This window comes from Cupressus sempervirens, chromosome 11 (genome assembly GCF_028749045.1).
Source record: "Cupressus sempervirens isolate cs-2001-9-10 chromosome 11, ASM2874904v1, whole genome shotgun sequence".
Lineage (NCBI taxonomy): Eukaryota > Viridiplantae > Streptophyta > Pinopsida > Cupressales > Cupressaceae > Cupressus > Cupressus sempervirens.
In genome coordinates, this window is record NC_143128.1 from 405,700,649 (window position 1) to 405,726,673 (window position 26,025).

The 26,025-nt window shown below is 35.1% G+C and overlaps 1 protein-coding gene across 7 annotated transcripts in view; it reads right to left on the reverse strand.

The window, feature by feature from the left end:
• Nucleotides 1-17,569, reverse strand: part of LOC149529883 (IAP-like protein 1) — a 58,360-nt gene extending 40,791 nt beyond the window's left edge. For all 7 annotated transcript variants that reach the window (XR_016358947.1, XR_016358946.1, XR_016358949.1 and 4 more), the window contains exons 1-3: nt 17,329-17,569; nt 6,332-6,581; nt 5,855-5,978 (exon numbers count right to left, since the gene is read on the reverse strand). Coding sequence is in view for 4 of the 7 variants with exons in the window: in XM_089810762.1 (XP_089666888.1) it covers nt 5,855-5,978; nt 6,332-6,581; nt 17,329-17,396 (442 nt within the window). In the remaining 3 variants the exon portion in view is untranslated. The remainder of the gene's footprint in view (nt 1-5,854; nt 5,979-6,331; nt 6,582-17,328) is intronic.
• Nucleotides 17,570-26,025: the final 8,456 nt, after the last annotated feature.

The window sequence follows — 26,025 nt, forward strand, 5'->3', positions numbered from 1 at the left end:
TCTAATCAAAATTGCAGCTTCCCATGTGATTGGTAAAACCATAGATGTACTTCTAGCAAAGTACTCTGAGTTGCAAAAATTGGCCGAGTTTTTTGTTAAAAACTAGGTCGTAGTTTTATAAAAGCACTTAAAGGCAAAAATGGCCCAAATTACGTTTATTTCTCATTTCTTGTACTTGTATTTTCCTAAGAGGTGCAAAATAGTCTTCCAAACACTTGTATTCATAGAAACCAAACTCTTTGAGAGTCAGGCAAGTATCCCAATTCGACGAGTCGAGTCAACCCTACCAAGTTCGGGTCAACAAGTCAGGCTAGCTTGTCAGGTTTGGGTCAATTTGTCGGGTTCAGGTCAGCGAGCCGGGTCAACATATCAATTTCAAAATATGATCGCAAAAGGGTGAAGGCAAGGGTAGATCTTCATAAAGATTTCAAGGGTTTTGTCACTTTATTGAGACACTACTAGGTCACGGCCAAATCCGAGCCAATTCACGAGTCGACTTACCCTTGTTGAGTTAGGGCCGAGTCCGGGTCTGCGAACTTTGCTTGTATTACAATAGCTTTCAAACTGATTTCTACCAATTTCAGGTGGATTTGAGGCGGACTTGAAGCGGAGTTTTTGATGAGGATGATATTAATGATTTGGAGAACCAAGCTATGGAGGAGGTGGGTGAATTTGGTTTCACATTGGATGACACTGACTTGAATGAGTAGTACTACGAGAAGCTAAAGGCAAAGCTACATACAGGATGAAGGACGAGCCACAACTTATGTCAGACATACTCAGTGACGATTATCAATATGTATGAGCTACATACATAGAAACTAAAGGTAGAGCTACAATCACCATTTTGATGTGTCAGCAAAACGCATGTTGACTCGGTCTTGGATAGATAACAGAGACAAGAAAGAATTGAAGCAGATTATCAAAGCCATGCAGAATATATTGACGCCTTCAACAATCTAGGGCCTCAACCAATCGCTCAGGCCCCCACAAACTCTCAACCCAACCTCTCCCACAAGAAAGAAGTTAAGTCAAATCCAAAGAGGGAAAGCTCTGGTAGAAGCTTTTAATGAATGGGTTGACAGGATACTCAAAGAAGGCAGTATGTTTATCCACGATTCTAGGGTGGTGTATAGTGACATTTAAGCACTAATAGGTAAGATTCAGAAGTAGGCACAAGAGTGGGAAACTGATGATTCTAAATGGATAGCAGTTTCTTTGCAAATTCGTGAGGTGGCAAGGAATGGAGTCCCCAATTTCTTAATAGAAAGCCCCCTACCACTGATAGATGAATGTATTCTTTTTGCTTTGAAGAAAAACATAGATTGCAAGAATTCTACATTAAGAGCAGTCGTGGTTTAATCTGAGAAAATGGAAAAAGAATTGCAGGAATTAAGTCTTCCTAGCCAATAATGTGGGGTGCATTAATGCCACCTATGTATGGCACGATGACAAGGTGGAAGACAACATGGAAGCAGTCATGAGAGCATTTAGGAATACAATAGGATCGGTGAAAACTGAAAAAGACCCATCCCCTCAAAACAGAATACATGATGTACCTTTGCGTGGACCGATTGGCAAAGCATGCAAACAGGGTTGTGAAACTGAAGAGAGATAAGGAGGCTTGGAAAATGTGCATCCTACACACGAAGAACCCTAACGTCCCGACTATCTAGGAGTTTGTCAATGCATACAAGGACTAGAAGATCACACTGTGGCGCCACACCATAACATGGGCAAAAAGTTGAATGAGGATTGGTTCCCCCTACTTAGCAGTTATTTAGATTTCTTTTGATTTTGCAAAGACTAGTGACATATGTCCAATTTTATTTTTCATTTCAAAAACTATTTTTAAACTTTACCAGGAGGTTGGTTTGAGCCTCCTAGTTATGGTCAAATTTGATAAGACTATATATTGGTTTGGATAGAACATAACAGGGTTTTTGGAAAATTTTGGTTAAAAAAGAACTATTGGTTTGGATAGAACATAACAGGGTTTTTGGAAAATTTTGATTAAAAAAGAACTATGTTATATTTTGTTGTGATATGCTTTCTAGAAATATGCTCTCAAGAAATATAAACTCTTAGCAACCAATCAATAAGCCTTATTCACCTTATTCTTAGATAGATCAATACAACCATGCAAACTCATAATTAAAAAAAACTACAAATATTTCACTAAAACTTGTCATACTGAGAATGACTTTCAAACATGTATATTGATCAAATACAGTCAAGTATGAGAAGAATCTTCAAAAAAGTTGTTACACACAATACTGAAGCTATACACTTATACTTCAGACAGGACAAATCATAGATAACACAAGAAAGTCTTCATACACGATTCTCTCAACACACGCTAATCCCTATTAAGATAATATCTTATACTTTCTATAATAGTCAACTACTTGTCTGTAGTCCGTCTTTCAGTCTAGATAGGAATGTTTCCTATCCTGTCTCTTTTGTCTTCAGTCCAGATAGGAATGTTTCCTATCCTGTCTCTAGTTTTGTTTCTAATTCCGTCTTCAGTGTACGTTGTTTCTTTTAGAAACAACGTCCTTGTAATTCTTTATAAGGAACACATGTGTTCCTCTGTTTATCAATGAATCATCCGAAAATCCGTTAATCTGCCAACTCTTCTTGAATCTTGTAACAATCCCATCATATGGTTTATTAAAACGATCTCTGTAGACGTTCATGATAGTCAAATCCTACTACATGAAGAGAAATATATATGCCAAGAGTGGGTCTTTTTATTTTCCATTGCATTAAGCAAAGAGATAATGTTGTCATTGAAGAGGCTTTTGCAAAATACCAGGGGATAGCAGTTACAAGCACCAACGACATTGAACATAAAGACTCTTCAATGACATACCAATAATGTGCTTCCTTGAACTGTCGGCAAGAAACAATGCCAGGTCATCTAATCTTTGTGATAAAGAAGTTATACATAACAAAAAATAATATATATGAAGAAAAGCCAATCTCATTTAAATAGCTTGAATACGTCGAGAGAATCAAACAATGTCTCTAAGTTGGACAGAGACGAACATAAGAACATTGAGCCTTTTCCCAAAACGAACCAATAAAAGAAGACGATAACATCTTCACAACTCCAAGGCACAAAAATAAAAGCAATGAGAGAGGACCAACCTAAAGCAAGCAAACATCACAATTCCTTATCACAAGTATAGTATAGAGAAAACTCGAAGCATATCATCGCAAGTATAAAATGATGTCTCACATAGCTTTTATTTTACAAATTGAATCTTTGCAAATCTTTGCACTTGTTCACGAAGTCCTTTTTATCCGGAATCCTTCAACTTGATCCTTAAATTTTCTTCCCTTTGTCCCAGCTTTGAGGTGCATTATCTTGAAGTGTTGTCTTCCTTTGATCTTGACTTCTTTAGGTTGTTTCTCTTTCATTGCTATGTCTTCCACCTTCCTTTATGCAATTCCTTCATTTAGTACCCCTATAAAGGCAAGCAACAAGAAACACCTCCAAACTATGGTCAAAATGAGGGTACAGATAACCTCAAATTTATTGGAATAACCATTATAATATGGCCCAAAAGAAAGATCAGCAATTCGAGTTGTTGGACTGGATCAAGCTCACAACTTCAATTAGTTGTTTGGATTTCAACAAGAAGATTCCCAAATAAGCTTTTAAACTCCTCTCTAACATTTTAATTAAACATGATATAGTCTAAAAATTGAAATCGCTACTAAAACAATTTAAGGTTAAGCTTTGAACCCACGACTCATTAAAGGTGAATTACAAGGCTGTCAAATTATGAATGTGATCAAATGCACGAGCCTCAGAATTCTCTATGAAATATTTAAGCACATGAAAAATACATGATAGGCAGCAATAAAGTTGTTGGATTAGTCAACAGCTTCAACTAGTTTTTTGGAATTAAACAAGGCAACCTAGTTTACCAATTCCAACTCGATAAGCAAAACTTTGAGCCAATCATTAACAAAAAGGCCATTTTTGTACCATCCTTTGACTGCACAGTGGAAAGATGATATCAGCCCAGTGAGATCAAACAAACAAAATCTATTTCTGCTCTGGTAATGCCCAAGTATGACACATTCTACTCTATCTTAGAAAACCATTATCACCATACCTGTTACAGCCATTGGTCATGAATTATGTTAATATTGCATCTAGTTATTAACCCAAAAATAATAACTCCACTAGTAAAATACTGAAAATTAAGACCATATCTAGTCCTATAAAAGTCCAAAAATATCTTATACTTGGCTGAATTTGTCTGCAACAAGTCCAATATCCCCAAAATGTATTTTCTTAGAAAAACAAATTATGGTTGATTTCTTCCACTCCTGCATTCTTATAATACTTCTTTCATATAATCCTTAACATGCTAGAACAAACCAAAATGAACATATTGGTTCCAAAAACAATCTAAGACTTCTAATTTGGATTGCATTTCATTCTAATCATACATTGACAAAAGGACACTTCGAAAGAAGATTGGGAAAGCTTTCTCGAAATCAATCATTGCCATGAGATAGCAGAAGATCAAAGGATCGTCGACATCACATTCTTATATATTTTTACTCTGAAGCTTTAAGACAATGACAATGGACACATATGACCTGCAAGAATGAGAATTTTAGGTTGGTACTGTCCTAAGCTACAACAGAAGATATAGTAATGCATCTACCCTGCTATGAGGTAATATGACCTAGCATCTGCTGAGACATATTCCTAATATAAGGGAGTGTTTCTATATATTGTGGGAAAAGGAAAGCTGATTTCAGGGATGTAAAAAATCATATTTTGAGAATGGAAGGGATTTAAGGCAGACAAATGGTAGGCTATTAAAATAAAATTTAACATTGATATTTGAATTTCTAGATCATACAAATAGATAAAAACACATAAAAATAATATTAACAAACCATAAGAAACTATTTTTCCCAAAAAGTAATTACAAATTAGTAATTCCACAATATATTAATCTATTTTACAGACCTATAAACATAAACATAATTCATTGAGAGATGCCACAAAAGAAATGTTGCATCATGAATAGAGATCATAGGTACACTGAGCTATAAACCCAGGAATTAGAGTCATTGTCAGATTGATATCTCAAAACTGCACCTCTTTCTGTTTTCCTCTTCCACTTTTTATCCTCCCTTTCCCTCTTCTCTTTTGGTGAATGTAAAACAGCAATGGGGTGAGTTTGAAAAGTCATATTGAGTTTACGAGCTTGGAGGGGCCCCCTTTCAAGCTTTAGTTGTTCTGGAATGTTTTAAATTTATATACATTTGATGTGGAAGACACTTTGAAGTCTCTGGGACAGCCAGAGAATGTCAGTAAATTCAGAGGACAACAAGAAGACATAAGAATGTTCCAACAAAGAGCAAAAACAACTGAGATGTTCCTTCTTCTTTTTTAAACCTACCAAAATAAGAGGGATGGAGAGCGGATGTCCGCTCCAAGTCTCTTTTCACAGGGTGTCTAGGGGACATCTCAAAATTTCCAAAAAAGGAGGGACTAGAGGAAACATTCCTTCCAAGTCCCCAGGACACCCAGAACATCAATTGGGGAAAGATCATTTTTTATTAATCTATGATTAACTGCAGCTATAATATCCTTTCTACTAAGCCTTAGATATATATTGAGATTCCAATGCCGATGGCCAACCTGCTTACAATGACTAGTAACTTTTTCAATGCAAATGTTAGGCTAACCACGTGCACCCATCTTGGATCCGTCTCTTCATTATATTTGTAGGGCCTCTTCCCATGAGATAATATAAATGTCAATTACTAAAGAAAAAAATAAAAAAGTATAACAGATAACCATAAAATTATATACCTTCATCATCTGTCCAGAATGAGGACATAGGAAAATTGAGATGCACACCACATGCTTCACATGCAATTGTATCAACATCCACATTGACCCAACCCTTCCTTGCACATGCCAGCGAGCTGGCAACCTGCAAACTCAAGCAGAGGCAGTCCATGTAAACAGAAATATCAGCTTCACAACATCTGACATTTAGCTTAAATTTTCCATTTAGAAAACTTATGTCCCCAATATTAGGATAAATAATAGTTCAATCTTGACTGATAAGAATCAGTTCTTAAATCATTGTTTTGAATTTTTAATCTGTACGGGAAAAGAGCTTAAACACAAGAATTGAAGCAGTGGGCATAGAGTTCAGAAACTAATCCAAGATACAAATGGTAAGTACAAAGATAAAAGTGGTTAAACAGACTCCAGGTTATTAGTCCATGTTTATGATAAATCATCATTCAAATGGCCAGACATCAGTTTGACACAACAAACCTTGGGCTTTCCAGACCAATTTGCAGGTTTGTAGGTAGCAAGCCTTTTCAACAAATCTGCTCGCTCCCAAGGTCTACATGAAGGTTCTGATAATGCCGTTGATGAACCTCCTCCACCCATGCTTAAAGAAGTCCAAGGTAGTCGAGATCCAGCTCCTGATAAATTGCCTCCCTTTGCACCCTGACCCACACCAGAGCACTCCACGCCACCAAATGTCACTGGTAAAGCAGGTGATGAGGCTCCTGCAGAACTGAAAAGTTGTAATATACAAAAGCAAATTAGACCACTACATGAGCAGGGATTAATGTACAGTCAAATGGTCAGTGAATATGCTCAGATATGAAATACATCAGCAGCAAACAGCACAAAAGATGATGACAAAAAATGCGGGCAGAGCAGACAATACTGATTCCAAGAACCATTAGCATGTATCCCATTAATAAAAAAATTTAAAAATTGAAAAACATTTGTTCAAATTCAAGAGTACTTGCATGTTCATGCTGTTAAAGCACACTAAGTCTGCTCTCAAACTAATGACTTCAATTCAGTAATTTATAAGAGCTAAAATCCACTAAATAGCATATTTTCCCAAATTATTTTACAAAGAGTTGAAAAATATGGACTCTGCAAGCCCAAAAAATGTAACTGGCCAAAAATTCAGTAAAAACTCTGCAATTTGAAAAAATTGCTTAAATTTCATTAGAAAAACATATTATATTTTGCATTGTTCAGCGACAAGATGTGTCCAATGAGTCCATAAATGAGTAGAAAAGCAGTTTCTATTAAATTTGATTTATTTGAATGCAAATTGATTACAAAATCGCATCCTTGTGTACAATCCTAATATAATACTTAGCTGACAACTACAAACATAATTCATAAATTGCACATTACAACATTTACATCTTCCTCTTCCCTATTCTAGTTAAAACTTTGGGAGAAGTTCTGAAAATATTGGATACTTTAGTATGATGTTTCATCATTAATCAATAATATTCTGATAGTGATAAAATTAGTTCTTTAAGTTAACAAATTTGATCTCTATTCGCAGACTCCCTTAATGTAATCAAATTTCTTCTATGATGAGATCCCACTAACCGGGGTTTGAGAAAGCAGGTGTTGGATGTGAAAAAAACTCAACGACAGAAGAGCTGCGGGAAACATTTCAAAACAAGATCACAGATTTTTTGCCATGAAATTGTTGAGCTTTTGCCAAAAACTCAGCAAGTTTTTTCTGCAAGTACTTGGCACAAAAACCTGCCCAGCTGAAAAACTCGCCAGGTTTTCTGCACGTCTTTCACCTATGGTTTTACAGTTCCAGTAACAACAGAACATTCATGACATCAATTGCACTTGATTACAATTGATGACTACCAAAAGGGAACTTTACATGTAATCTTGTCATTATCCAAACAAAAAAAAGCAATGGTGCAGGGATCCAGTTGGTAGACGGCCACCAGGTACCTCTACCAAATTTGCCCCCATTACATAATCAGCAAGTTTGCAAGACACCAAATAGTTGCAACAACCTTCTTCTCCCCTTGGAACTTGATGCTCAAGCACAGTATAACCAATCACCTTTCAAGTTTCAACATTGTTTATGGAATCTGAATTAAAGGTTGTCATTCAATGGACAATATGCTAACTACAGAACTTCAAGTATTATAGAACAAAAGTTGAATGACACCAAGACAAAATTGAATGGAACCGAAATTGCTATACAATTGAATTTGACAGCTTAAGAAAGAGCATAGAAAAAGGCTATCTCTATGGAAGAGATGTGCGCCTTGAACTTTGCATATTCACTGATTTTATAGATATAATTATAAGATATAAAACCTAAATAACAATAAATGAAGGGCTCTCTTTGAGAACTAAGGAGTCATCCATCTAAGGTAGTGAGGGGTTATTTTGCTGGTCAAACTTGTCAGGGTTATAGCTTCTTGACCATGCTTAAAACTTTGAAACTTAATCTGTTGAAAAACATAGGTTATAAATAAGAAATGATGACCCCAAAGGCACGTCTATCATTCTTTAGGGTCATCCAGCCAACTCCTATGCAAACTTCATTGTGAAAGATATAAAAAAAAGCCAAAAAAACATGATTTCTGGAAAATTCTCAAACTTCTGCCCTGGACTACCACCTTGCTTCAAGCTTTCAGACCAGGTGTGGCTACTTCTGTTGAAAACAAATCCTGGTGAACCAATTTCCCCAATGATGTGCCCAAGATAAGTGAGAAGTATGGGCACAACAATTCTACATTTAACACTGGATGCAACCCAAGATAACGTGGCAAGTTGAGTACAAATACTGTTTCACCTACTTATTCAATGAGTTTGTCTTTGTATGACCCAAATCTTAGAGGCATATGCTACTTGTTTAGACTCCTGAACCTATCTTTCTCAAGATGCAACTGTACTTCGTAGCCAACCAGAATTTGACAAGGGACACAATGTTGTTCATTCTGTTGGTTAAGCTTTCTTTCACTAGAAATCTGCAAAATTATATAACATTGTGAATGAGCATGTCAAATGCATCCAACAAATTCGGTATCCTTCTCTAATTCATTTTGAGCAAAGGATGATGCTTCTTCTAACACAGTCAGTCCATCAATATAGATAATTGAAAACTACTACATGCCTGAAATGTAAATGTATTATTTGTATGGAAGGCTTTCATACCATGAATTTATATGCACAGCTGAAGAAGATGGTCTATATGTGACTAACCGCTTCTATTTGTTTCTGTCTGAGGATGAAATACATGTGGTCAACTGTTTGCCTAGTGGACAACAATGTATACAGAAAATGCTATGGAACCTTTTGTCCCTTTCTCACTCTGTGCTTTAAAGCAAACTACTTTGGAACTACAAATACTTACAGAGAATTTTGACAACTTCCTCTGCATAGATCCCCTTTCTGCAGATTCTCAAAACTGGAATCTTTGAGAGACCGTAAACCACAAAAAAACCACAATTGTGACAATGAACAGTCATCAACAAACCCAACATACAATCCATCCACACGGATTCTAAGAGCTTATCAAGAGTCCACAAAGGTGTCTGCAACTACGAATCCTACCTGCTATTACCAAATGTTTCCATTGTACAGTCTTTGTACAGCATTTGCATAGGGCAATAATAGGTCGATCTTTAAATATAACAACAAATGTGTTCAAATAATGAGGAAGCTTCAGCCAATAGAAGTACTAAAACTCCATTATTTTTCACCCGAAATTTACCTGCCACACATGGACCTCCCAAATTATTTTTTGAATGCTTCCTAATACAAACACAGAGGTGCCCCAAACAACACAAAAGCAATTCCTATAAAAAGTCATCAAAAACATCCAACACTCTTCGATGTATATCACAACAGTCAAAAATTCCAACATATAGTTGTGCCATGCCAATATCTCCAAGAAATGAGGAACACCATCGATCCCATGATTAAAGGCCATATTAAACAATCAACAACCCCAATAGCCCTTACCTTCTTATGTCAAATTTTGAAATGAAATCGCCGAGGAGAGAACAACCAATTTTTGACAATCATTCTGTGACTTGGCTTTAGACCCCATAAGCTATAGAGCTCTTTGTAATGAATTTGATGCTTGCACAATATGTCAAAAAAAATTCGATATATTTGACAACCAAGTGCATTGATTCACTAATCCTCTCTTGTAGGTCCATTTATTTATAGCCTTTGTATCACGCATTAACAAGTAGATATTTAAATACAACAACAAACGTGTTCAAACAATGAGGAAGCTTCAGCCAATAGAAGTACTAAAAAATCCATTATTTTTCACCCAAAATTTACCTACCACACATGGACCTCCCATATTATATTTTGAATGCTTCCTAATACAAACACAGAGGTGCCCCAAACAACACAAAAGTAATTCCTATAAAAAGTCATTAAAAAATCCAAGAATCACTCTTCGATGAATACCACAATAGTCAAAAATTCCAACATACAATTGTGCCACGCCAATTTCTCCAAGAAATGAGGAACATCATCAATCCCATAATTAGGGGCCAACTTAAACAATCAACAAACCATTAGCCCTTACCTTCTTATGTCAAATTTTGAGATAAAATCGCTAAGGAGAGAACAACCAATTTTTTAAATCATTTTGCGACTTGGCTTTAGCCCCATTAGCTATAGAGTTCTTTGTAATGAATTTGACGCTTGCACAATATGTCAAAGAAATTTTGATATATTTGACAACCAAGTGCATCAGCTATGCGAGGACAGCACCAAGTACATTGATTCACTAATCCTCTCTTGTGCATCCATTTATTTCTCGCCTTTGAATCGGGCATTAACAGATCAATCTTTTCATACAACAACAAACTTGTTCAAACAATGAGGAAGCTTCAGCCAATAGAAGTACTAAAAAATCCATTATTTTTCACTCGAGATTTACCTACCACACATGGGCCTCCGATATTATATTTTGAATGCTTCTTAATATAAACACAGAGGTGCCCCAAACAACACAAAAGTAACTCCTATAAAAATTCATCAAAAACATCCAATAATCACTCTTCGATGAATATTACACTAGTAAAAAAATTTCAACATACAATTGTGCCATGCCAATATCTCCAAGAAATGAGGAACATCACCAATCCCATGATTAGGGGCCAACTTGAACAATCAACAACCCCATTAGCCCTCACCTTCTTAAGTCAAATTTTGAGATGAAACCGCTAAGGAGAGACAACCAATTTTTGACAATCATTTTGCGACTTGGTTTTAGAACCCATAAGCTATAGAGCTCTTTGTAATGAATTTGATGCTTGCACAATATGTCAAAGAAATTTTGATATATTTGACAACCAAGTGCATGAGCTATGTGAGGACAGCACCAAGTGTATTGATGCACTTATCTTGATCTCAAAAGATTGTACTAGCTCCAGCAAGGAAAGAACTAGAACTAACCAAAGCCCTTATCTTGGTTGTACAAACACTCATTTGTGTGCCTCTAATATAAAGAGTATTGGCCTCCCAGAATGTTGAGATACAAGGCATTCACCATATACTCATTTGTTTGATCTCATAATACAAGTTATTGTAAGATCGTCACCTTACAGTAACTTTTGCAAATACAAGTGACATTATTTGCAAGTCATCACTTCCTCATTACGTACACAAGGGGTAGGCCCATTAGAATCACATAACCACAAGGTATATTCATGAATCACACTCCTCTTGACTGCTACAATTTATTGATCACTGGAGAATCTATCTCAACATGGTTTACTCCCTTAGAATCAATAAGATTGAGATCGCTAAAGGTTGACTGAATCACATCCTCTCTCTGCTCCCTCTCTTTCAAGGTTGCCTCTAATGAAACGCTAGACTCCCTTTGAATATCAATCTTCTGAGCTCCTCATCCAATGATGCTTCTGATGGAGCATCAAACTCCCTCTGAATCTGATATCAATCTCCCTTTTTCCTGCAATAACATTCTCGGAGAGAGAAAGATCAAGGCAAATATGTATTGAAATACAAATGAGAATGTTAGTATTTTAACTCATTCCATAATATAAATACTTAGTGATGTATAAAAGTCATAATATAACTATACTTCATCTATACCTTTAATATTCTAATAATAAGTCTCTCTTTATGGTTGACAAACATTATGTCAAATTTATTTAATCTTTTATTACAAGTCTATTGTAATAAAAAATAATTGTATATCATAATAAAAAAATTATTCCACTATATATATATATATGAGTAACTATTTCCTATCTCAATATAAATAGTTTATATTAATAACAAAAAATATACCTACACATTTTACCATGATGGGGCCCATGTCTTGCTTGATGCCTTCATTCTTTGTTCCACGTTATGAGTGCTGAATTTTCACTACGTGTATGCATTAGCAGTGGTCCACATCACTTGACTAACTAATATTCATGTAACTTGGGCTGGTTGGTGCTTGAACCCTTACAGCTTACATTATATACACTTGTGGTAACAGGGGTCCGTGCTTAATAACTCACCACCACGGTATGAATAGGGACCTATACGTGCTCTCCAATGTTGCTGCCTCATCAGATATCCTTCACTCTTAACGTGGCACAATTCCTTAATTATGTGTGCGGATCAATGCCTTTGTTACCCCTGCCTGATCTTAATGCTTCAGGCTTCCGCAAGACATCTTCTTATCAGTTTATCCATGATCTCCTGGTCAAACACTATTCGCTGCTTCTCTCTTACTTCCTCGCTCGTGGTTGTGTCAAACTTATGTTCACCTCGCAATTGATAAACCTGCAGAATCTATATGGTGTTCCTTTTCATCGGTTATTTGTTTACACATTCTCCAATTTGAATCTTTACTATTAACTTGGGCATTCATCGACAGTTGACCAAAAGCTCTGGAATCTGGTTCGGTTACAACTCCCATCAGGTATTGTAACTGTAACTCCAGACAGTTTATCCACATCTCCAAACAATATTATTTGATCTGTTCAATCTGTGTCATGGCTTCTTCATCAATCGATACTTCTGAAAAAACTCCCCTTGCATCATAATACTTGTTTCACTATTAGTCCAAATGGTGTGTCTTTTCTTATTTAGTTGTTAAGACTTGTTTGTCTTAGTTGGATAACAAAGGGATATAATATTGACCTGTGTATTGAGTTGCTAGCCCGATAAAAGTGTTTTTTTTTCATAAACATTAAGAACTGTTGAGATTTATTACTGTTCATTGTATCAAGCAGCGACAGTGACATTTTTCCTTCAACCAAATAACTTTTGTCCAACCAAATACAAAATCCTTTGATATCTCATAAAAACGATGATTCCAGATTTCAAAACAAATCACAGATATTACTGGATAGTACTGGGCCTGCCTAGACCATACTAATTTTGACATCAATGACACATTACATGCAAAACAAGTTGCTTTCTTACATTCGCAGTTTGGCTCTGATACAATATTGGTTTTTCGGATCTACTGTAAATGTATTAAGCACTGCCTTATTACGTATGTGTGTTCCAAATGCAACATCCTCTTAGATTTATATATAGACAGAATAGGCCATTAATAGACATGTCCCTTCATGGGACATGTCTATTCATTTATCAAATAGTTAATAAAAATAAGAAATTTCTCTCATATATCAATGACCTTATATCTCAATATAAAGAACACACACACACATATATAAATTATATCTCAAATATAATTATAAATATAGGTTTATCTGACTGAAGCTATCAAACATCAACAGGGGAAATAGAGCTTTTACTAAAAATTGGTGACCCATTACAATACTTAAGGTCTCTTAGAAAATCTTGGCAAAATTGCTAGCTCGTAGATCGAAAGGAATCTTGCCCAACTTTCTTAACTACACCCAAACTGGCATTATTAAAGGCAGATACATTCTTGAAAAACTAATGACTATCTGGGAAGCTATTAAATCAGCTAGCTACTCTGGACAAGATGTGGGAATTTTTCCTATTGGCTTTGAAAATGCTTTTGACAAAGTTGAATGGTCCTTTATCTTTCTGATGCTAGACACGTTTGGTTTTCCAAAACAAATTGCAATGTGGTGAGTACCCTCCTCAATTATGCTAATACCCAGATTGATATCAATGGCCCACTTTCTGGTCCCATCTCTCTTCAGAGATCAATTGAACAAGGATGGCCCTGAGCTCCTACATTGATTTTAATTGTTTCTGATAACTTAAATTGCCTATTGAGAGCCTCTTTAACTAACAATCAGAGGTCTCTCCGCCTAGCAAGGATAACCCTCTAAGTATACAATTTGTAGATGACATGGCACTGTTTATTGAGATGGAACAAAAATATAATAATGAAAACTTGATATATGATTTAAATACTTTTTGCAAAGCATCTGAGGCAAAAGCGCCTGAGAGCAATTCTATAATTCTTAGCCAGAAAGATGAGCCTCATCCTTGGCTCGGTAAGTTTGGCTACCAATGTAGAGGCCCTAGCAAACTGGTTAGACATCTGGGAATCCCCATTTTCTGTCAGCCCCTCACTCAAAAATATGTAAAATATTGTTGTTAAATTTGAAAAGAAAATCTTAAAGTAAAATAATCAGTATTTGTCTTTGGCAGGCAGGGTACAAGTTTGCCCAAAAATTTATGTACTCTTACAGTATTTACAATGCTTCCATATGGCTATTTAGCAGCTACTTATTTAAAGATGTTTATAAAAGCATCAGGGAATTTTTATCGTCTAGTGGGAAAAACACAAGCAAGAAGGTTGCAGTCTGTTAAAAGTGGTGTTGTCTCGAGAAAAGTAGAGGGGACTTGGGTCTCAACGACATGAATTGTCAAAGAATTGCACCTGCTGCTAAATAGATTCTTATTACTCAGTTACTTTTATAGGAATGGCCCTTGGAAGGTCTTGATCAGCAATAATGTCCACTTGGCTATTCCTAAGAAGGCTAAACAGAGGAAGACATTATACCCCCAAATTGTTTATTTTAATAAGGTCCCTGTCAATACATTTGGTGGTTGGTCAGAGGTATTAAAGGTGATAACCAAAAAATTCATGGTTCCCATAGAATCTGCAGTTGAAATCCATTTCGTGGAATCCACAATGGAAGAATAAAGCTTTTAGCACTCCTTCAAGGCTGTTCTGCTAAGGCTTGGATTAATGAAGGGATTTGTGATTTCAGTCATAAAACTATTTTTATTAAAAAATAGCTCAAAAAGTTCGCAGAGCATAAGCTCTGAATTTGAATTTCCCGAAGCTCAAAAAGGAAGTTTTGCCACTGTTCAGAAAGCTTGCCATATTTTTCAGTTTCCTCTCCAACTCAATTTCAATACAGAGATTTATGAGAACCTTCTTTTCAGGGATAAGACTACAATTCAGAAGATTGACATAAAGAAAATATATTCCTCAAATAACTCCTCGCTTGGATCTCTTCAATCCCTTTAATTGCTGCTAAAGCTGGAGTATTTCACTTAATCAATCTCACTGATCTAAGGTCCTCAAAAGATGTTGGTCTCCGATTGTTGATGCTAAGAAGTCTTGCTTTAGGCAGGTTTTGTTACTTAATAGCTTGTCGTTGACTTTCTTGCTTTAGGTGGGTTTTTTTACTTAGATAGCTTGTTGTTGACTTTCTTGCTTTAGGTGGGTTTTGCTACTTACATAGCTTGTTGCTGACTTTCTTGCTTTATCTGGGTTTTGTTACTTAAATACTAAATAGCTTGCTGTTGACTTGTCCTACATTAAAGTTGGTAACACTTATTTCTCTGTTTGTGATTGTGTAGAAACTTCTGAGCATCTTTTCTTTGATTATATTTTTGTAAGAGAAGTCCGTAATCCTTTATCTTACAGCAGTCGGAGTTGGAACAGATCTAGTATCATTTCTTGGCATGAGGTATTTTTGATGTGAATAGGGTTAAATGATAATTGCAATCTCTTTTGGTTTATTTTTACTACTAAGATCTTGTGGTCCTTGTGGAAAATGAGAGAAAAAGATGTATTCCAGAAAAAGCGTAGGCAGCTCACTGAGTCCTCCAAGGAATTCATCATGTTTTCAATTGCTATGCAGGCTGCTCTTACCTTAGAGAATTCCACGAAAATACAGAGAATTGCTTGGCACACACCAAACTAACATGAAAAGAGTGGAGATTAGATTTGGGAAATTCTGGCCTTATGCAAAAGAATAAAATAAATTGTCGAAGAGTATATGGAGTTTCAGAATAGATACCATAGCTGCACTCATGAGATTCTGTTAGAAGACGTGGTTTAAAAGGGAAAAAATGAGTAATCTGTTCCAGGTATTGACCTGAAAGTGGTGAAATCAAATAACGAGAATATGTTCGTCCCGTTGGCTTCTTTGAAAGGGACAGAAGCAGTGAAAGCTCAAATATCTATTAACTTCAATTAAGCTTTTTTTTTGTGTTTTGATATCAGTTAAAGATCTTTTATGATACCATGTCTTATGTAACAATGTAATCATTTTCTATTAACTGTTTCGGAAATACTTTTGGTTTTGACAGTGATTTAACTGAAACTCTTTGTTCTAGGTTTGATCAGAGTGATCTTGTACATATCTTGTAACCTGCATCTTCATAGTAATATACAATCAATTCAAAAAACCAAAAAGAAAAATGATGAAATTAAAACTGACAAGACTGAAACGAACAACAAAATTTGCTGGAATAACTAACTTTTCTTACGTCTGTTCGGAAAAGTTTTTAACCACTTAATACTGACCTCATTCTCTTGTTTGGTTCAGAAATAATTATATGAAGTGCCGACACGAACTTTTTCCTGTAAGAAAGAATCAACCCGAAGGGTATTTCTAGTCCGGTTTCAAAAACCTTTATGACCTAATACAGATAGGCAGAATGAATATATGTCCCTAATTGCACCAGTACCACACACTCTCATGGCCAAAGTTAACCCGAGAGAGTCTGACTATAATCCTAAACCCGCTCTCCAATTTAAGCCGATTTCATTCCGAATAATAGTTGGAGTCCCCGAAGAAAGAGACGGGAACTCGTAAAAAGATAGATCTATCAATACTCACTGTAAAACTACATCACGGATTCTGCGTGGACTTCCATTCTAACAAGGGCAACCGACTAGGGAAGCAAAATTAAAATACGATTGGAATTGGGATTAGGTGAAATAAGTATAGATTATTCCGTATGTGTGAAAAAGTTATTCAACAATCTCTCTGTCAACATTGTATGTAAGCTTAATCCTTCGTGTCTTACACTAAGAATTCCAATTTCTCGTGCACCCAAACAAGAAGGATTTTCTTACTGTGTTCCACCAAACAACAACAAAAATGAACAATATGCAAGGGATACTACAGTACAGACGTAGTGGAAGGTCCTGATGCACCCTCGCTACAATTTCCGAATACAAATATTTGCCCTTCTGTCCATTGCAACTAGAGATAAACCCTGAACAATATTTGTACATGAATGCTGCTACCTTTGCACAAAAAGTAGGCAATGTGTCACGGGGAGGATACCTGGCTGCTGGGGTCGTTGGATTCGAAGTCGACTTTTCTACTGTAACCCGATCCATTTTGTTTCGCATTCCAACTTCGCAGTCGCTCTCGCTGCTGCTGCTACTTCATTCCCCCTTCAATTCGCTTTATCCAGGTGATCCCTGACCTCGACAAACAGAATGCTTCTTTCCAGGGTTATCAGTGCGAAAGCAACGCGAGTTGAGAACGGAACTCCAGACCTGTTTAAATGACCTAGAGCAATGAAAAAAAAATTCAGCTTATATCATTTTAAGTGCAAAACATGACACCTACGCTAAACGGAAGTTTTGCGCTTGTTGCGAACTACGTTATAAATAGACAAGTGGTCAAAATGGTGATGATTTTAAGGGATCCCTCGTGAAAATAAAAGTCAGTGTTCATGATTTTAAGGGATAACGAGAAAGGAGAATAAAATTGTCTTAAAACAAGAGACTCAATTAACTATAGTTAGCTGGAACATTAGAGGTTATCCTTGGAGAAGAGGACCTGGGTTAGGCCCGATAGCTAAAAATAATGACATCATTATGTTTACCGAGACTCATGAACATGATGGATGTAGAGTTCCAGATTTTGAAGGGTATAAGAAGGTATCACTATGGAATGAAAAGATAGATAATGGTAAGGGGCATGGAGGCATCACCGTTCTAATAAAGAAACTTGGAGCAAATTTGTAAACTTAGAGAAAAAAGATGTAAACAAGCAGTATATTTGGATAAAAATAACAGAGAATCAGATTTCTACAAGGGTTGTTATATGTTACTTCGCTCCAAAAGGCTCAAAAATATATAAAAAGCATAGATTGGATCGAGAAGATCCGTTCGTTGAGCTAAAAAAAGACATAACAGCCTTTAGCTCTTTAGGGGAAATAATGTTAATAGGGGATTTCAATGCTAGAACAGCAAACAACCAAACTCTCAATCTTAAGGAGAGTTACAATGAAAGCAGAGATCCAGTTTGGCTCGAAGAAGAAGGGACACAAAAATGGGAAAGATCTTCACAGGATAGCATGGGAAAGATTAATCATTTTGGTGTTGAATTACTAGGCTTATGCTGCCTATACAACATGGTTATATGCAATGGTATGGAAAAGTGGCCTAAATCAGGAGGCATCACATGCAAAAGACACAATGGACAAAGTGTTGTTGATTATGTTATATGCTCGCAAGACTATGTCGCAAAGATAATTAACTTTGAGATAGAAGATTGCCCCATGGAGTTAAAATCTGATCATAACCCCATCTTGATAAGGGTGACTACTCACTTTAAAGATCAACATATTGTTCCAAAACTTTTACAGAAGAGGAAGATGATTCCGACTGGCAAAGTTTTAATGACACAAGAAAACCATGATACTTTTCAAGACTCTCTTTTGCTGCTGTCTAGGGTTCCGGAAAACCATCTAGAGTTTGAAAAACAACATTTCATGGACAAGGATAATCTTGTTCTTACTATCATTAAAGCATTGGAGGAGTGTAAAAGATCTAGGGCCACAAAAGAAGCCAAGAACACTTTTCCGGCCAATCCTTGGTTTGATGAGGAGTGCAAAATGGCAAAAAGGAATTGGAAAAAGAACATGAACAAAGAAAGTAGAAAAGAGTATAATCAACTGATTAAAAAGAAGAAAGAAGAGTATGTGAACAAGAGAAGAATAGAGTTGATTAATCTTGGTAAAAACAACCCTAGAAAATTTTGGAAAGAGCTTCAGCAGAGAAAAACTCAGATAGTGAATAACATAACAGGAACCAAATGGCTGGAATATGCCAAGACTCTCTACGAATGTGATCTAAGAGAGCATAGTACCATGGAAACAGAGACTACAGGGGAGTTATTCAGTGAAAATGATATTATTCAAGGCATCAGGAGGTTAGCTGTTGGTAAAGCGCAAGATATAGATGGGCTACAAGCGGAATACTTAAAATGGGGTGCTGAAATCCTCACACCACACATCACTAAGATTTTCAACAGTGTCAATAGAGAGGGTTTCCCTGTAAAATGGACTACAAGTGTGGTGATCCCACTCCACAAAAGTGGAGATATAAACAATCCTTCTAATTACCGAACCATCATGATCAATCCACTATTTGGCAAGTTATTTGGTAGTTTGGTAGAATAAAAAATCAGCAACTAGGCTGAAACAGAAGGCAAACGTGCAAAGGGGCAAGCAGGCTTTAGACCAAAACACTCTACTATAGATCACGGTATCACTCTCAGGCATTTGATTGAGAAAGTTTGGGACACTCCGAGGAACGAGGCTTTTTGTTGTTTCGTGGACTTTAAAAAAGCTTTCGACACAGTGCCACGTAATAAACTATGGGATAGAATGGTAGAGCTGGATGTCCCTAAAGAACTTAGGTCAGCGGTTTACAGATTATATGAGCAGGTCAAAGCAAAAATCAGAACGATAGAAGGGATATCAGAAGATTTTGACAGCAACATCGGGGTTAAGCAATGGTGTCCGCTTTCTCCAACACTATTCGGGCTTTATATTGACAAGTTAGAAGAGTGGATAAACAAGACCAATGGTGAGGGGGTGCAGCTGGCCCACTTCGTGATAAGATTGCTCTTATATGCAGATGGTCTCATAATTCTTGCTAGAACAGCTAAAGGTTTGAAAGAGCACTTGAAAGCACTAGAATTTTTTTGCCATGATGTAGGAATGCAAGTTAACACTAGCAAAACCAAAATTATGATCTTCTCACTAAAGAAGAATAGGGGCATACAAGACAAGTTTCTGTTTGAAAATAGCCCCCTTGAGATTGTGGAAGAGTACAAATACTTGGGCATCGATTTTCATAACAAACTCAACTGGGATACTTGTAGATCGAAAAGGATCCAAGGGGGCTGGAAGGCGTTATACTCTTTACAAAACAAGTGCAGGAACGCAGAATTATGGGATTGGACGACCATGAAAACTCTGTTTGGTTTGCTGGTCACTCCGGTTATTCTATACGGATGTGAAGTGTGGGGCGGTAGTATGTCCAAACAGAAATGGCGGCAAGTAGAAAGAATTCAAAAACACTTTATCACATGCAATCTTAAAGTCAAGACCACAGTTCCGTATGAAATCCTTTTGGCGGAGGTGGGTTCCTTTCCATTAGAAGCCGTCGCATTGATCCGAATGCTAAGCTATTTCAAGAAAACCCAAGGTCTAGAAACACATCGTTGGCCCAAGTTGGTAATAGAAGAAAAACTTGTGAGGCGGAAAAGCACATGGATGAAACAAAATGACAAATGGATGCAAAAATGGGATATCAACATCCAAGCTTGCCCGGATAACATTAAAGAAATAAAAAAGTTTGTCAATGAAAAATTTCGCAATATTCTGTGGACAAGACACATAGGGAGGAAAAAATCTTATTACATTAAAGAATTAAATCCCACTTCTAGTCATGATGAAAAGACCTATATAAGGGCACCTATTAATTGGAAAGCAAAAATGTTGATGGCACAAATTAGAACTAGTTCACATCAGCTGCGATGTGAAACTGGTAGATGGCAAGTTCCAAAGGAAGAGTGGGCAGACAGAACATGTTTATTCTGCAATATGAGAACAGTGGAGACAAAGCAACACTTTGTCATGGAATGCTTGGCTTACAACGACATCAGATCTGATTATACAAAAATTCTGCAGAACAAGGACTTCAACTATTTATTTGAGGAAGATCAAGTGAAGAGAATAGCGGAGTTGATTATCAAAATTCAGAGAAGAAGAGACAAGTTAACCAAAACTTTGCAACTGACTAGTTTGGCTCCTGACTCGGGAGGGCGATTGCATGGGTCCCATAGACTACTTTAGTCTCGTGGACGTCATTAAAATCTATCATATCATATCATATCAATGCGTCATAGTCCCTTCTAATGCATAAGGTTGTAGAGGTGTAGATGAGTAAGAAAAACGTTAAATAATTCTAAATTAACATTGTGAATGCATTAATTTTTGCCTAGAAATGTCTTTACGATTTGATAGGATGGCTCATATTTTGTTGTTAAATTCTCATCTTAGAAATGCACTTGTGATCTAATATAATGGCTCATATTTTGTTAAGTTCTTGTGTTATATTATTATATCTTTGGGCATTTAAGTCCAAAAATAAGAGGCCAAAGTCCCCAATATGACACTAAGTACTTAATATCATACTACGATCAATACATATGCTTTAGACAAATTTGCACCTTCTACATTGACAACTTAAAATATGTGCAATGAGGAAAGATATCCATACCAATATTTGAATTATAAAACTTGAAGAAGTGATGAAGCATTTGGAGTATCACATTATATTTTTAAGTATGTTATGCATGCTACTAGAGAACTATAAGTAATTGGAAAAACTCCCCCAACTATATATTATTTGATTATCAAATGGAAGTCACACTATTTTTAATAATTAGATAGAGATAAATAGCAGTATAGAACAATAACAACATAAACATATATGCAGAGGAAAAAATGATAGATAATATAGAGGAGGAAGATGAAGAGAGATAAAATAGTAAGATAAAGTGATACCAACATAAGTTGTGTGTGTGAGAGAGAGAATTAAATATAATTATTTTTCTTAATAAAACAAATAGTCAAAATAAAATCATGGTTGTAATAAAAAATTAAAATATATTATATTTTAATTAATGAAACTAAGAATTTAATTTTTATATTAAAACTCACAATTGTATAAGGAGAAATGAAATGTATTGAAATATAAAAATATTTTATAAGTAAAACTAATTGCTTAATTTTACCCAATTAGAGAAGGTTCACTATTTAATGTTTTGTATTTCCAAAATTTTCATAAAATTAAGTAATTTTTAATTATGAAATAATATCTATATAATTTAATATGTACATTTGTAAATAATAAATAGATGTAATACATATAAATTTGATGTTGATAAATAAATATGATATAATAAATAAGAAATAGAATATAACTATTTAATTTTAATACATAGTTTATAAAAACTTATTAATAATTTATATATCTTTTAGAATTGAATTATTATTTTTTTGTGATTATTTTCTTAAAATTTAATTAATTATTAATTTAATATTAAAATATATATTTAAGTTTTAAATATATTTAAACTAAATGATAAATTGTTTAAATAAAAAATATTACTAATAATAAATGATATAATTTATAAATTGTAACACTTATCAATTATACATATTACAAACACTATTATAAAATATAATTAGAAAATAATATTGTTTAATTTATTTTTATAAAAGTAAATTAATAGTAATAATTTAACTACTTTTATTAAAAAATCAAAGTTTTTTTAAAAAAATAGAAATTCAAATACAAAGATATAACATATTGAAATTATATTGCTATTGAGAATTAATATTGATTAGACATATTGTGTGAGGTGGAAGATAAAATGATCAAAAAAATAAAAGAAATCTTATCAACTTGTCATAAATGTAGAAAAGATAAAGTTGTAATTAATGCATACATTAATGGTTAGAAAATATTTGTATTTTTTGTTGAATAAAATTAATTTTCTCCCCCACCAAAAATAGTATGAACCAATAGAATGGATGAAAAATATTATTTATAAAATAATGAAAAATTAGAAAAAGACATAAACATTTGAGATTTCATATAATCTTTTAAATTGTTTGATTTGATTGCTTAGTGTTAATGTGATATTAGCACTTACATGAATGCATAAGTATTTTTGCCATGGGCAGGAACTAATAAATATGTAAGATTAACGTTAGGATTTGTTTACACATTGATGTTGGATGAAGCCTATAAATCTTAGGTTTCATGATATGATAACATGGGTGGGATATCTCATAAGTTAAAAAGGGATAAATGAATAAAGATTTCAAGATTCATGTAGGCTTCGAGTATAATTCTTATTATAACCCACAATTGTATCTCGGGGTGCAACTCCAATGAGATATTGAAAGTTAATTAGGAGAAATATTGATCTATTTTTTTGATATATTGGCGTAACTAACAAGGTTAATTGGTAGACTATTTAATTAATCATGTTTGTGAAAGAATAGAAAAGTGATAGCTACAAAAGTACTATGCATCCACTAATTATAGTTGAAGTACACACACGTGCACACCCATGTAGAGAGGGGGACATGTCTATAGATAGAGGGTGGAAGAGGAGAATAAAGGTGCACATTCAAAGATGGAATGAGAGAGGAATATAGAGGTAAAAATGAATTGGTTTGGTCAAATAAATAAACTAAATTTAAATTATGTTTAGCAACAAATTCTATAAATATTTAAAAAGGTGTTAATTTTAAACTTTAAAAATGAAATATTAAATATTCAAGGAAAAAAAAACTCTTCTCTTGAAATTGTCAAAAAGAAAAAAGAAGCCTTGGGTAGTAGGGAAAATAATGTTCCAAGGCTTTCTTTTGCGATCAAGGAAAATGATATGCAAATGTGAATAGGGTTTTGATTCTAGATTATCCTCTTTCCATTGCTCGGGGGGGAATAAAGTCTTGCCAGAAAGAAAATCTAGGAATGCCATCTCTACTATGGAAAATAATTGGAAGAATTGGTGGCAAAGAAACCCTATTACCAAGTCAAATATAGATAATGAAGGGTAAATTGACCAGGAATGGCAGATGGTAAGTAGTCGAAAGGTTGAGAAGGCCTGGAATGCTCATGCTAGGGAAATGGCTAATTGTGAAAGATGGATTGGTAATAAAGGTGTCATGTGCCCTATTGGGACTTTACTTAATTCATCCTATACTTCTCAATCAGGATTTAGATTGTGATGCTCCCTAATAGGATTAGTTATTGATCTTGTTAAATTCAAGTTATATGCATATTTATTAACACTCAAACCTAAACTTATCACTATTTGACTCAATTAAGGAAGGTGTGGAATTTATCCAAGTTGCCTAGATACCAAATGTGTAGTGGATTCCCATAAAAGTTATAGGTTTGTTGTCAAGTTTTAGTCCTACCCTTGAAAAACTTAAAGTCATCGGCATTTAAGTGAGTTGTGTTCAAGTGTGATGTCTAAGTATCCTTCAGGTTACTTAGTTCTCATCTTTCCCAAGTTCCTCACTTTCTTTATTTTCGAGGTCTCCCTTGCATTACCTATACCTAATCATTCTATATAGGTTTTCTAGTTTTTCAATGTGCGAGGGGTCTAGGTGATCTAGGCATGGTTGGGATGTGTTTGGCATCTTCCCGATGAGACATAAGTTATCTAGGTTTCACCATCTTTTATCTTGCCTCAACATCCTTTTTCCTATGGATTTCAAGCAATCGAACTGGTTTTCCTAATTGGTGAACTTAATCAAGTGTATATCTAAAGAATGAAGCCATGACAGTGATCTAGAAGTTGTGTATACGATTATGTCATAATGGAAAGACCCACGAAGTCGCGTATCTAGGTCAAGAAGAAGCCCATTTAGGTTGCAAAGGTAAATTCTACTTTCACAAAGAAGAGCATATCTATGAGTTTTCCACGGCGCACTAATGGAAGCAAAGGTGTTTTGTTTTGCTTTTGAAGCTACAATGATTTATGTGAAATCCAAGCCTTTACATACAAGCAGTAAAAGCGCGATGTTGAATGAACTGTTTGTAGCTCTTAAGCAATGGGGTGTGCTCAAGATTTAGCTTTGAAGCCATCAGATTAAGGTCAAAGGGTAAAGTGTTTTTAGCTTTACTTTGTTCTGGGAAATGTGTTGAGAAAGGGGTTTTATGTCCCTAGGTAATGAAAAAGGCCACTTCTTCGAAAGCTTTGAAAATAAAAAGACAAGCCACCCTAAATTATGAATATTTTTTGGAGATGCTCAAAAGATACTTTTAAAAAAGTCTATGGTGAGAATGTGATCTTGATATAAAAGGAGAGGATGTGTTAAATGCTTAAGGCAGAAAGTGAAAGAATGAAGTATGTGAGCTAACAAAGGATCACTCCCCGTGTTGCGATTCCGAATAGAAGGAAAGTTGGTTTGCGAAAAAGCTAAGTTTCTCTCTCTCCCCTGTGGAACTTAAAGACTTGGTTTGTTAAGTGACTTTTAGTATTATCACTTCACTCTAAGAAAAGTAATAGAGCTTTCAAAAATTTAAAAAAAATTATGTGCAAATGAACGAAAAGTTTAAATAGCCATTGATCATTCAATTAAATGCAAATCCTACCATTATAATCGTTGGTCAAACTTAATTTCGTTTATGTAGCACCAACGTTCTAATTCCTATACTTATTTCATTAGAATTTCCTGCAATTGATTTCTTCAGGTATATTAAAATGGTTATTTATCGAGAATTGTATCCTATGCAATCATAATGAATGGCAATCAGAACTACTAGTTATGATAAATTAATAGACCTGGAGAGTGAATTGAAAGAGCTAACAAATATGTCATTCAAATTCTATAATTTAGGTGATCTCCATGGGAGACTCAATTCTCATCCAATTCACTAGATTACTCAAAATCATAAAGAGAGTGGTCTGGTTGATGGTGTTGGTTTTCCAAAGGCAGTACATGCACTGGAGCTTGTGAGGGAATGTATCAAGAGATATGACCCAGAAATAAGGCAAATTCAGTTCCCTAATTAATCCATCCTCATCTCGATCAACAAGGGATTGATGCAGTCCACGTTCGACATTCCATAAAAGAGGAATATTGTGATATTGAATTTTTCTTTTCTATATCTATGTTCAATGAGAAGAAGACCCTTATACTAGAAG